Source organism: Thunnus maccoyii, chromosome 20 (genome assembly GCF_910596095.1).
Source record: "Thunnus maccoyii chromosome 20, fThuMac1.1, whole genome shotgun sequence".
NCBI lineage: Eukaryota > Metazoa > Chordata > Actinopteri > Scombriformes > Scombridae > Thunnus > Thunnus maccoyii.
In genome coordinates this window covers 9,748,119-9,762,772 of record NC_056552.1, presented here as the reverse complement: position 1 = coordinate 9,762,772, position 14,654 = coordinate 9,748,119, and the positions used below count along the sequence as shown (strand labels likewise).

At 39.6% G+C, this 14,654-nt stretch overlaps 1 protein-coding gene across 4 annotated transcripts in view; it reads right to left on the bottom strand.

Moving 5' to 3' along the window:
• Positions 1-7,422: 7,422 nt before the first annotated feature.
• Positions 7,423-14,654, bottom strand: part of LOC121887396 (melanopsin-A-like) — a 41,378-nt gene continuing 34,146 nt past the window's right edge. For 3 of the 4 annotated variants that reach the window (XM_042398133.1, XM_042398131.1, XM_042398135.1), the window contains 2 exons: positions 12,431-12,502; positions 7,423-10,120 (listed from right to left, as the gene is read on the bottom strand). In XM_042398133.1, the coding sequence (XP_042254067.1) occupies positions 9,920-10,120; positions 12,431-12,502 (273 nt within the window). In that variant the 3' untranslated portion in view covers positions 7,423-9,919. The remainder of the gene's footprint in view (positions 10,121-12,430; positions 12,503-14,654) is intronic. The other variant, XM_042398134.1, reaches the window with a different exon arrangement.

The window sequence follows — 14,654 nt, the reverse complement described above, 5'->3', positions numbered from 1 at the left end:
GCTTTTCTGTCTCGCAGTCTTTCATTGTGCTCGTGAAGGAAACAACAAATTACCCAGTCCTGATTCCCTAGAAACACTCAACCAGGCTGATTGAGCTGCCAGTATTATATGTGAGTGTTTGTGCACATGTGTACAATATGGAGCAATTCAATTAGCAGCCAACCACAGCTGTTAAGGTTAAACAAACACAAACAGCAGATTCAGACATTGTTTAATTGGTAGTGACAGACTTGTTGCGTTTTTTAAAATCACGTCCTGATATTTTTGTGAATCAGTTACAGTATGAGTCACAAACTCACCTTAAAACTGACAAGTTTGTGTACTAAATGTGATACTAAACCCCTTAATTTAAATGTGAAAAGGACACAAGATAGTGTGGTGTTTGATCCCAGTTAATTAACATCGATTGCAAATCTATCACTCGAGACAGCACTCATCAATACCAAGGGCTAAAGGTCTATATTGATGACGCACTCAGTTGGAGATTCAATATCGAATACCTTTACTCCAAACATATTCCAGTAGATGTGGTTTTGGGGAAACACACTTATTACCATAGTTTTCTTGCCCAGAGTTACAGTGGATAAGACGATAGCACTCTCAGTCTGACTGGGAGTGGAGGGAACAGCTAGCTACACTATGAAACAAGAATCCCTTAAGGTACCATTATTTACTCCTTAATTTACCCCTGAAAAAAAACTTTTTAAATGGATCAAAACCCATGAAAACCTCCCATGAACTTTCCCTTTAATTAGAAAATTAAGGCATAAATTAAGTTTTTTTAAAAAAATAGGTTTTGGTCCACTTTAGGGTTAGGTTAGGTTTTTGACCCCTTTAAAACCCTTTATCTGTGCCAATAACTTTATTTTAATCCATTTATTAATTCATTAATTATCCCCTTAAAAACCTTATCTAATGGGTAAATTAATGAAATATTAAAGTAAAACATTAAGGCATTCAGTTTTATTTTGTTTTCTTAAGAAAATCTTTGAAGCAACTGTACATTTTACTAATTAACATTTTTATGCCCATGGCTACAGCTGTGGCCAGAAGCATTGTGTTTTCAGGTTGTCCATCCCATTCTCATGAACGTTATATCTCTATTAGGTGTAATGGAGCAGGTCGACCCAAATGCAGGCGACTACAGGCACAGCAAGGCTGAAGATTGACGTATTTATTTGGGCTTGTGCAGGTAAAACAAAGCTGGCAGGTAAAAAGCAAAATGCAGAGCAGAACAAATTGAGCAATCTGAACAGAACAAAAGATCCAACAAAAACTGAACTGAAAACCAGGAAATCAATACAAACTTAACTAATCAAATAACAAGGAACAGGTGGCAAGACACACGGACAGGCTGGGAGCTAATTGGTTGGGGAAGGCATAGGCAGCAAGGCAGGGCTAAGGAGACTGAATGCAGGGCAGGAGTGGAGGGAAGAGCAGGCTGGGAAATACAAGAAAAAACACAAAAGGCAATAGCTCCTCTGTGCTGAGGACACATCAAAAACAGAACTTCATCCATAAGCCAAAGTTCACAATATAACCATGCACAAGGGCAAGTGTCCTGGTGACAGAACAAGAGCAGAGCATGAGGCCGCAGGTGGGTGGCCTGGGGGCTGAGCTGAAGGACGTAACAGATCTGGAGGGCGACCAGGATGCAGGACTGAAGGCCTGTATCACTCCAGAGGGTGACCAGGTGGATGACCAGACATGCGTGGCTGCCCTGGAGGTCGGTTATGAAGACTGGGCTGATCTGGAGGTCGGTGACAAACTGGGCCGATCTAGAGGTCGGCGACAAACTGGGCCGATCTAGAGGTCGGCAATGAAGCCGGAGGCCTAGAGAAGGGCAGCTGTCACCAGAAGATTCGACTGCTGGTCGGGACAGGGTGCAGAAGAGGCAGACCGCTGGGGTGCATAGTAGGAGGCGGGCAGCTGGAGGTCTGACTTGGTGTTGGCAGAGATGGCTGACTGATGATCTGGGAGGTCTGGCTGTGGGTTGGTGGGGACTGTCGACTGCTGAAGCTGTGGGAGGAAGTCGGTGGAGATAACCAACTGCTGAAGGTCTAGGAGGAGGAGGTCAGTGATGAAGGCCAACTGGGAGTTTGTCAGGTAAGCTGGAGGAGCCAGGGAAACAGGCGGCTGTTGCAGCTCAGAAACAGGGAATTGCTGCAGCCCAGCAAGAACAGGAGGTTGCTGAAGGTCAGCAGGGACCGGAGGTTGCTGCAGTTCAGCAGGGACTGGAAATTGCTGCAGGTCAGCAGAGGCAGGGGCTGAGTCTTTGTGGCACTAGGCAATGGAGACTCTGTGACGCTGGGGAGTGGAGACTCTGCAGACACTAGCAAAGTGGGGACTTCAGATGAAAGAGCTGGGCTGGACTGTAGGTAATGCTCTAAGGCCTCCAGAAAAGTGTCACACCGGGGATAAAGACACGTCACCCATGGCCTGTCTGCAGACCACTTGCTCTGGATCCAGACCTCCACCCACAGCTGAGGCTTGTGCTGAGGAGGGGGAGTTGTGATAAAGAGCACCACAGTTTGACCAAACTCCTTTATCTTTTCGAAAAGGGAAAGGTGCTCTGCTGGGTCCATACTTGGTTGCTTCGTCCAGTTAATGGTGTCTGTGGAGACTGGGGCTGGACTTGGAGGGGTATGATGAGGCAGGAGGCTAGCCAACTCAGAGGCAGAGGTAGACTGGAGGCTAGCAGTCCCAGGTGCAGGCCTAAGTGCAGAGAAGGCTGGAGTGACAGGCTTGGAAGAATCAGGATGGCATGGCTGCTAGCGGCTGACAGGCTTGGAGGCTCGTCAAATCAAGGTTCCCCCAGTGCTTGACGGGTTCCCAGGAAAGGGTTTTGAGCTGGTGTTGGCTTAGGACCAGCAGGCTGCAGACTCACGAAACCGGCTGACAGGCTGGTTGTGAACAGACTGGAGTGCAGGCTTGGAGACTACAGGAAAGTCAACTGAGTTGGTCTACAGGAAACGGTTGAGTTTATTGTGGTCGACATCCAGGTGGGGAACAAAATTACTCACCCATGGTCTCTCCTTGAAATACTGCTGCTGTACAAAGACCTTCTCCAGGAGTGGTGTACTCTGCTGGGTCCATGACTGCTTGAACTGGCTGGTTCACCCAAATGCAGGTGACTACAAGCACAGCGTATTTATTTAGGCTCATGCAGGTAAAAAGCAAAATGCAGAGCAGAACAACCTGAGCAAACTGAATAGAACAAAGGATCCAACAAAAACTGAACTGAAAACCAGGATACATACAAACTGAACTAATCAAACAACAAGGAACAGGTGGCAAGACACAAGGGGCAGGTTGGGAGCTAATTGGCTAGGAAGACACAGGGAGCAAGGCAGGGCTAATGAGACAGAATGCAGGGCAAGTGTGGAGGGAAGAGTGGGCTGGCAAAAACAAACAAAAAAAAACCCCACAAAAGGCAACAGCTGCTCTGAGCTGAACCTCTTATCTGTCCTTCTTCCCACTCAGTCCAGTCTTTGGCAGAAAAGCCTGAGGGCATCTGGTGGACTGGTGGAGGGACATAGAGCCAGACTGGAACCAGAACCATAACAATCTCAGGAATGCCTTCTGGAAATTTCTTCAACTTTGGCACAAACGTCCACTTGGATTCAGGGATGAAATGATTAGACTTTGGTGGTCAAAGGTCAAAGGTCAAAGGTCAAGGTCACCATGACCTCATGAAACACATTTTTGGCTATAACTCAAGAATTAATATGCTAATTATGACAAAGTTTCTTATTGGAAATTATTCACTGGAATCATACATGTCAATATAGTGATAACCTCCATTTCGCCAGAATTGACACTTAATACCTTTTATTAAATTTCTTCACTACAAATATTATATGAGCCTGGACAGACATGGATATAAACTGCAACTTAAGTGGTTTGCGGAGGCATACAAGTGTGAAGTGGTATTTCTAGTTCATTTCTGTTTGTGTATGGATTCAACAAATAAAATCAATAAAACGATAGGCAGAGTTTTTTTTTTAAACTTTGAACAAAGCTAAGCTAGCTGTTTCTCCCTTGTTCTGACCACAGTCAGTGTTTGTTGTAAATTAGTGACACATACAGGCAGGTTGAGGTACTGCACCTGTAATATTCTCCCCAAATTGCTGTATCCTGCTGTTTTTATTTTAGTCTACACAGCACAGCCAAACAGTGGACATGCAGGCTCAGTGCTGACCCACAGAGTTTTTTAGTTTGATCCTTGGAGTAGATTTGTAGTTTAGTAATATAGTAATTTATAGTTTAGTAATATGCTGTAGTTTAGTAATATGCTTCAAAAACCACTGTTAAAAGGTGTGTTTAAGTCACTTAGGCTGTATTTGGAAACCTGTGACAAAGAAAATGGTTGAATATTGTTGCACATATTTCATTGTGACTGTGTAAGGTGTTTTGTATTCAGTGCAGTCTACCGAGTCTTCTGTTAGCTATCTTTCTAGCTATGCGGTTTGACAAACCTGCAAGGACAGAATATCCCTGCTTACAGGCTTTAAGAGAAAGCTTTATGAAAAGCCCTATCATTTAATGCTCAGCAGATAAATCAAATACGTTCCCAAAATGTCAATTATATTCCCTATTATATAGTATTATTATATTATTATTATATAGTATTATTCCCTTACAGATGTAGCATTCCAGTGGCTACAGAAATAAAAGAGAGTTGTTGTTTTGAGCGTCTTGTAGTGTAAAGGAAGGAGGTCAAAATCTGTGATCAGGACAGTTAAGAATTAGTTGAGCTTTCCTGATACTGTTGATACTTCTTTTTACTGTAAATGTCCTGAAGCTGGGCGTGCTGCACACCAACCATACTGGCCACCTTGAGAAGCTTTGACAGCCTGTGTTTTATTTACAAGACGAAGGCAACCAAACCAAGACCAAACCGAAAATAAAGTAAGTGAGGAGAGAATCGATAAATCACTGATAAAACAAAGTCATAAGAGGATTCTTAAAAAATATATATTCAAAGACTTTTTCACAAACAGCCTCAGTATTTGACTCAAAAAAGCTCAAATAAAGCTTGTTATTAGTGACAGTCTCTGAGTATTTGTACTCAGGAACAATATCAATGTTTGTATCCTGGATGTTCACATACTGTAAGTAATGCAAGCCTGTGTCCTAAAATCAGTGACCTTTACTTTTAGCACATTTATCATGAGATAAAACTCATATCAAGACACAAAACCATAAACTAAATTGCATGTTAGCATAGTGTATGCAATCATTTGTGCATAGACTAAAAACAATGGAAAAAAATGACTGCAAGTTTCAATAAACATTAATTTATTTATATGGCACTGAAGCTATTTAACACCAAAAGATAACATGCTATTATCCACAAGGGTTGTGCAATATGTCCTCAATGCCTCTAGAGAATGTACTTGTTTTTGTGATAAGTGGATTGGAGTGGAGGGATTTTTCTCCCCTCAGAAAGACACACACGATGAAACACACACTCGGTAGAAATTACTTTCTAGCCATGGTGTGATGGATAACAACATGATTACACACCAGGGATGTCACTGATGCTCTTTTGTCTCTCCTTCCCTTCACACAAAAGCACATGTACACACACACACACACACACGTTGACCTCATACAGGTTTCTCACACGGATGAGAAGGTAGAGAAAGATAATACTCTCACACCAAAATAAACTCATTTATTACTCTGAGGGGGAAAATTGACATTGTCATTGAGGCAGCAACAAGTCAGAGCTTGAAGGAAAACCAGTAGAGCAACTCATGAAAGAAAAATTTACTCCAATTTTGATGTTATCTCTTTCTCTCTGCTGTTCTAACAATTCCTATTACATTCAGTTTATTACTCATTTTATCGCATATATTCTCTATATTCTGTTATTTTTTTCAGTCATGTTTGACAGTTTGTTTTTGTTTCATTACTGTATACTATGCCGTAATGTGCATACCATTTCTTGTCTTTCATTATTCTTATTGTGAGCCTTTCACAACATGCTTGAGCAATACTAAATTACGTTTCCTGTCAAGTGAGTGAGAGAAAAGGCGGACAAGATGTTCCTGTAATGGATAGGAATGACAGATTCATCTCTATCTGATTCTCCCACCTACTTACACCACATACTCATTCAAGTATAATACCAACTCTTACCTCTACAGGGCGCCATAGTTCTGTGTGGACGTTTATTCAGGTCAAACAGCATGCAGGATAACTGTCCATCATATATGCTCTCTGACATGGTGACATGTGACCTAAACTGATGCCACTCTGTTACATCAGGATGTTTCAGCTGTTGTCTGCTGTGCTGGATGGATCTCTTCCATTCAGGAAAATGACCTAATGATTTTCTAAACTATCAGTGAGTAATGGATGGTGGATAACGGGTTGCACTGACCACAATCCCACAATCATGCACTGCTGCACATGACTGTATGTATGCATATGAATTTATATGTCTGACCAGAACAAAATGATGTTTAGTTTTAATAAAGATATAAACCCCTTGACTGTTTTTTTAAGAGAAGTGCAGACCACCAAGAACACTGTAATGAATTAGTTTCACAGTCTTTTTGTGTCTTGACGGACAGTGTTTCCCTGTCGAGCTGCAGTGGAAGGATGTTAACAAAAAGAGGGAACTTGACACTAAAAAGACAGTAGCTTTGAAAGCTATTGACATGATTTGACCAATTTGGAACTAAAGCCTCATATTAGCTTCAGGTAAACTTTTAAATACATTATTTAATGGAAGGAGGGCTGTGGATTTTGCCCCACATCAATTACATTGTAAGTGCATTATGAAGGGATCTTCTAATGGTCAGTATGAACAGGAGGAATGATTACGACAAGAAAAACAGGGGGCAAACATCCATATGGGCACCTGACTATTGTTTTAGGACAGACTTGAAAAATTGTGAACTTATCCTTTAATGTAGAGCTGAAATGCTGAATGCCGCTTAGTTGATTGACAGAAACTTATTCAATTAATTGTTAAATTTTCAAGCAAAAATGCCAGGAATCACTGCTTCCGGCTTTGAAAAAAATGATATTAGCTGGTTTTCATATCTTGTCTTCAATGATAAGAAACTGAAAGCCTTTGGGTTTTGGACTGTTGGATGGTCAAAATAAACAATTTGAAGACATCAACGTGGGCTCTGTGAAATTGTGGTGGCTACTTTTCCACTATTTTCTGACATTTAGACCAACCTATTAATCAATTAATTGAGAAAAAATACTCAATCACTAACGGAAAAGTATCATGAATTGCAGCGGCTAATTAAAGCATAATCAGGGCAAAAAGATGGAGACACCAGAATGTGCAGAATTTAGCAACATTTTTATTTAGAAAAATAAATAAAAACAACACAAAACATTTTGTACAAAGAACAAAATCAACATGAAACCATCACTTCATAAAACCATCACTTCATTAAAGCAGAATTAAAATTTTCATATACTGTATATATAATATTTATATTTGTTTTGTCATGATGCTAAAATTTTTGCCATAACATTTTAAACATATTTACATTGTACATTCATTGATGGACACTGCAGGATAAACGAGCAAAAGAGGGAATGTGTCAGCCGTTGTTAACTAAGATTTTAATCTTTAATTTAACTGTTTATCATTTAACAAACATAAAAGTGACAGCATGTGTCAGATTTATTTCAGAAGTTATTACAATCATAGTCAATAATGCAGCAATCTTGGGAATCTCGAAGGGAGCAGCGATGTACAGAAGTGGAGAAAAAAAAGCTTTAGAATATATGATGTTCAATGACAAGGAGGGAGAAACATAGTTGGTGAAGCGGTTTTGTGCGTCTGTCTATGATGAGGTTTATGATTACAATCCAGAAACCACACGCTTATACAAACAGTAACATCACTGAGCTTACTGTCACCTGTATATCTAATGGCAGATATTACAGCAAGGTATGACATCAAGAGGAATGCAAAGTACAGTACTGAGTCCAGTTTTCAGTGCGGACACACACACACACACACAGACACACACACACACACACACACACACACACACACACAGTATTGGTTTTGTGACACATTTGTGGTATGGCATCAAGAGGAATGCAAAGTACAGTACTGAGTCCAGTTTTCAGTGCGGACACACACACACACACACAGACACACACACACACACACACACACACACACACACACACAGTATTGGTTTTGTGACACATTTGTGGTATGGCATCAAGAGGAATGCAAAGTACAGTACTGAGTCCAGTTTTCAGTGCGGACACACACACACACACACAGACACACACACACACACACACACACACACACACACAGTATTGGTATTGTGACACTTTGTGCCCCAATCTGCCTGATCTGTGGTACTTCATGTAATCAGGACTGGAAAAATCATTGTCAAAGAGCCAGAGGGAGAACAAACTGACTATATCCTCTCCTGTCCTGCCGCATGTGTGTGTATGTGTGTCTGATTACCCAGTTTACAAGTTAAACACGTATTAAAGTGGCGTTCGGTGTGTTACGGCCTCTTGAGGGTACAAAGATGAGCATTTACTGATCAATTTCTCCTGGCTAACATACAGTATTAGGTGCAATTTCAATTTATTTACGGTGGTTGACCGAGTTAATTGGATTTCACGGGTGAGTGAGAAGCTCCATCATTTTAGCGTGAAGCAGCAGTTGTGAATTCTCTGGCTGACTTCTGATTAGGGAATTAATTTTTATCAATGTACACATTTTTCCAGGAATATAGAGGACGTCTCTGTGAATCTGAATTTACAGCAGATTTCTATGCCAACTTCTGAGATATTAAAATAATACATACAAAACGTGGTGAAACATGTACATGGGTGGGCTTATCTACACGTCTAGTAGGATAAAAGCAGCATGGGCATTTGTCTAATTGATTTCTTTCAATGTTCATTCAGTATTCATTGTCATTTTAGCTCTGCTTCATCCAAGCTAGTTAGAAAAATGTGTCTCTCACCGACTTGCTAAATGTTTGACGCCAATTACTTGTTTACCTCAGCTTTCATTTCAGTTTGTGTACAGTAGCTTCAGCCAACTCCTGTGCTGGGAACTGCTCACAGTTTTATAATAAGAATCATGGTATTTTGCAAACCAACGCGTTGAACTAAAAGTGGCTTTAATCTGCATATAGTTGCAAAGTAGGATGCTGATTCTCAGTGGGATCAGTAGCGCCACTACTTCTCATACTCAATCAGGTGTAATTTGATCTAATGTTAATATTTATCAATGTTGACATCACTGGTTATGGATGCATCACTGCACATAGCATTAAAACATTAAATAATATAGAAAATAATTTCAGCATTTTTTATGTCATCAGTTGCAGTGATAAAACCCCCGAACCACGTAATGAGAAGGTGGAAATAACACGTTTTTAACAGCAAACATTCAACTCATAGATGGCAAGATAAAAAGACTTATGTATATACTGTATATGTATATAAACACATATTTTGATTTCTTCTACTAAAATTATATGACAAAAATCTGAGCCAGGAATTGATGCAAATCTACAGTTCCCGATACTCAACCTTAGAAATAACGCTTTTCACATTGTGTTTTTAAGGCTAATTTGTTGCCTCTGGCTCCGAGGTAAATCATCTCCAACCACCATGATATGTCAGAAAGAGTAGAACAAATGTATGTGTGCAAATATGAATTTAAATTTACTGGGCATTCACAATCACATACTCACACACACTATGCAAAAAAAAACAATAAGAGCATGCTGTGGTTTTAATTTACCATAACTAGTTAACAGCATGCTGGTACAGAAAAGTCCCATGGGGGGAAATATTGGAACACACGGACACACACACACACACACATACACGTGCACACACACACACCATACACACACAGTTACACACAGTCGTTGCACTTTTGTCCAGCTGTTCATGGTAATGCTGTCGTCTCCAGCCTGGCTATGTCAAGGGGCTCCTTAGCAACCGGGCTGTAAGTTCTGGTCAGTTTGAGGTTGCCATGGAAACCTGGGGGGCTATGCAATATACATGGGCTGGATATGGAGGTGACAATAATGGATGACGTCGACTTACACATAGTCCTTGGCCCTGACTCCTCCATCACATTATCCAGCTGCGTAGGCAGAGGGAGAGAGAGAGAGATGTTCAGGTATTGTAGCTGAGACTCGACATGTCGGCGGTTGGATGCTTGTGTGAAAATGCAGAGAGGGGAGCGGGGTTGGAGGTTAAGGGAGGGAATGGAGTTTTATCAACTGTTTGATCAATACAGCTCTCCTCCACTTAACCTACCAGCACAAGACCTGAAACAGTCACAGCTGATCAAAGGCATTGATTGTTTGGACTGATGAATGGCTTTCCAATGGCGCCCTTGATGGAGTGGGACTATATCACTCAGTTGACCCTCTAAGATCAATAACTCTCCCTCAGAAGAGTAAAGTACTCTAGCTGGGCATATTTTTGTAGATTTGTTTTTTTTATTTCAAGGATTACTCTGGTCTATTTTCTGTAGTTTTGGCCACATTTTCTATTGTAATTGATCTCACCATGTTAAAGGAATAGTTTTACATTTTGGGAAATATGCTTATAGCAGCCGGTTAGCTTAGCTTAGCATAGAGACTGGAAACAGGGGAAAACAGCTACCCTGCCTCTGTCCAAATAACATGTTAATTAGTGAGCTTTGGAGATGCCGATGGGCAGATTTTGTTATGTTCCAGTCTTAGTTAACCAGATGGTGGCTGTAGCATCATATTTAGCATACAGACATGAAAGTGGCATCGATCTTCTCATGTAACTCTCGGCAAGAAAACAAACAAGTGTATTTCCCAAAATGCGTAAATATTCCTTTTACGGGAGAGTAGCTGAGATCTGGGAATGTGGAGACATTTCTAAAGAGAAGTCCCACATGGCAAGAAACTCAGTCAGACGATCAGACAGGTTTGGAAGAGAAAATGAAGGCAAATGGTAAAATTATTACTCAAATTGTCCATCAGTTTTCCTGTGCAATGAGGGATTATTACTGATATTTTTCGTGGCCTTCACTTTCAGTTTTACCTATAAATGAAGTGGTTTAGCTGATCTGGGTTAACCTGTCTGAACACCTGATTGCTCATTTTTCTTGGACTTTGTTGTAACAATGTCAGTGTCTCTAAGATCTCAGAAATTACTTTGGTAAGTATAATGATATAATATCAGCTAAAAATGATGACCAAAACTACAAAAATTAGATCCATGTTGTAGTAATCTGGAATTATCCTTTAAGAATAACTTTTATACATACACATTAAAGTAATAAATTGTATAGAAATGTCTCAATTCTGGATTTAATCTACATTTCTTTGCTCAAAAGAAGCATTAAACATTAAACTGATAAGAAAAAATTAAATTATATGTATCACAAGTAATAACAAACTTTTATTTTTTAAGTAAAATCTTTGAGATTTCTCTGTGAAAGTAAGTTATTCTTTTCACAAGAAATTCATATTTCAATTTGATTCTTGGTTCAATATCTTTTCATCTTTGTGGAAGAGTCAATCAGTTAATATTGTTTGTCTGGCAAAGCCAATCTGTCTTTGAGAACTTTTGACATGAAAGCACGGTTGATTTGATCAAATGGAATGGGCGGGAGAAAAAAGGGATATGCCAACCATTTCACATTACTTTCCAAATACTTTTAAAACAGATTGTTTAGCTGCACCGTTAGCATTCAGGGCTGTTTTCAGGGAGAAATTTATATGTGGTAGAATCATTGAGCAATACTGTAGAATGGGTGACATGCCCCTTTAAATAGCTGTAAAACACAAATGACTGAAACACCTTAAAAGAGAGGGGAAGTAGTAAGTTAAAGGATAAGGCTGATGAAATTGAATCTTCTGATTATTTTCAACAAATCCCTTGAAAAGAGCAAAACAAACAAGGAATTTATCCTACTGACAATTATTGTCGGTGTAGCCAAACCCTGATGTAGCTACTGTTGTCCAAAGACTATTAACTAAATACTTTAAAAGCCATACTGTTGCACAGTATTCCTTCATTACAAAGAACATGGTTAGTGTAGTTGATTCTGAAACATCTTCATAAACTAATAACATGATGATGTTTAGCAATCTCTGGAAATAACAGTTGTTTTGTGTTGTACAATGTACAAAGTACATCAGGGATATTTTTTGTTTGATCAGTTGACCATGACCTCAGCATGGTATTATTGACTGTGTGCCAGTATAAACATGCGTAAGATAATGGAGCTCTGTGGTAGGGACGCATCAGCTATAAAGTATCAGGCTTTTCTACACAGACAATGCTTTTTATTTTAGGTTTGTCATGGGATTTGTTGATTTTCTTGATATAAAAAAACCCCCCAAAAAATCAAAAACAAATGCCACATCTGCTGCACAGAGCAAGAGGTGGATGATTGGTGGACTCTTACAGTAGCAGGCAGATGACTGGTTGGCTGGAGATTGATGTCCGACATGGAGATGTCTTCAGGCTCTGTCAGAGTCTGAACAGTACGCACATAAACACAGCCATTAAGTGTTAGTTATAATCAAAAGGGTTTTTGTACTATTTGGGCACACACTTTAACTGAATACAGAATGGACATTTTAGATAAAGGTGCTGTGTGTTTCAAGTTTCTTGAAACCCACAGTAGCGTAAAAACTTATCTAAATTATACCAAGGTCTTAAAGTATTTTGTTATACGTAAGGTACAAAAATTAAAGTAAAAATTGACAACATTATAATAAAATAAATAAAAAGATAAGAAGCAAATGTCAGTTAAAATAAAGACTACATGAACAAACGTTTTAATATTGCAAAATCCAGGTGAAACAAATCAGAAAGAGGAATGTTTGAGCAAAGTACATACTGTATTTCCACAAAAAAGTATTTCTACTTTGTCATTTTACAACACTGAATTAAAATGATTTGTTCCCAGTGATACAGCACGCAATTTAAAAGCAATTATGGATAAAAATAGTAATTTATATCTTCTGCTCTGTGCAGAGACAGAAGCAGATGGAGGACAGAGACTCCTAAAGAATCAGCTGTCTTCGTCTGCAGACAAGTGCAGTATGTTGAAATGGTGTGGATTAAGTCTGAAATTCCCAGATTACTGGATTAGTCTTTGGACACTCTGTAATGGAGTCCTCAGTGAACCTGACCTGCACGGCAGCACGCCTGTTCGTGCGTGTCTGCATATGTGCATATATGTGGGTTGCTTGTGTTTTTTTCTGTAAACTAAGATGATTACATCTTAGTTCACAGCGACTTAAAAGCTCCATATACTGGATGTCCCCATCAGCCTGACAGTGTGATGCTTAGAAACATGACACAAATTCATTCAAGAACCACCGTTATATATAGATATGTTTAAAAAAAGTCAGGTAAATATCAATTTATGTGTTTTCCATCCTTATTCCTTTTTCCTAAATCACTGTATAAATAAAGGAAACTCTCCATAACCTACAGTAGGTCATTCCTATTGACTATCCACAATATATGATGATGAGGTGCACAGGGCAACCACACAAGTGATCAATCACGTTTTCGATGTGATTCAAAGTCCATATTTTAACATCTCAACCATAGTTTTGGAAGTGAAAACAAAGGCGATAATTCATGTTATTACACAAACTGTACAACGTTATGAACACTTGTGATATTCTTCATGGGTTCACCTTTAGTTTTGCATCCAATTAAGCGATTCAGAATATTTGCGTTAAACTGTGCATTGTAAAATTGTAGCGACCAACGACATCATGTCCCTAGATCCCTATAAGACAGAAGTCCGAAGGCCCAGGTTGTAAGAATCTGAATTTTCCATTAAAGCCCCTACGAGCAGGATGTGCAGGATTTTAAAATTCTGACTTTAGTGACTCCTAGTTGTAGTATCAATAAAGATATTATGGCTGTCATGTTGATATCCTCCCACGGATCCAACCGATTGGGACTTGGGAATGAATGGGTGCAATCTAAGCAACACTTAGATTGCACCAATTTTCACTTGGATTGTCTCATTTTTATTTATTTTGCCTATTTCCTGATGGCATATTTTAACTTAAGGTAGTGATTTACAAATCTCTACTTTAGAAACATATAAAACTCATACATGTGTGAAACCTACATTTCTGTGACTTAAAGGTATACTATGCAGGATTTTCCTAAAAATCAATGTATAGACTCAATACAAAAGTAATCCCTCTCAGTCATTACTTATGACTAACTAGAAGTGTGTCGCGGTGTATTTATCTACAGAGACTCTGCCCTCTGCCTGTATTTTCTTATTATTTTGCTGTGTTCGGAACGTTTCTTGGCGTCAACCTTTGGGCAGTGGATATGTAGCCCTTAGCCAATAACAGCACGCACGGTGTGAGGTCGGGACTTGAAGCGTAGCGACCAAGTTACATCACCGTCTCTGTTATTCTCCTCTACTCCGCTCTGCTCTCTGTCTCTGTGTCATGGATGTATAAAGAGCTGCAGGTCTGTGTGTCTGTTTGACCGAGGGCGGGGCTGAGCTATACACAAGCAGAGCAGAGCGGACACGGCGGACAGGATGAAGCTCTGCATTCACACAAAATCTGGCAACCTTTTGCAGAGGTGGTTGGGTGTCTTTATTTGTGCTTTAGAATGTAACTGCCATGAAACAAACAGAA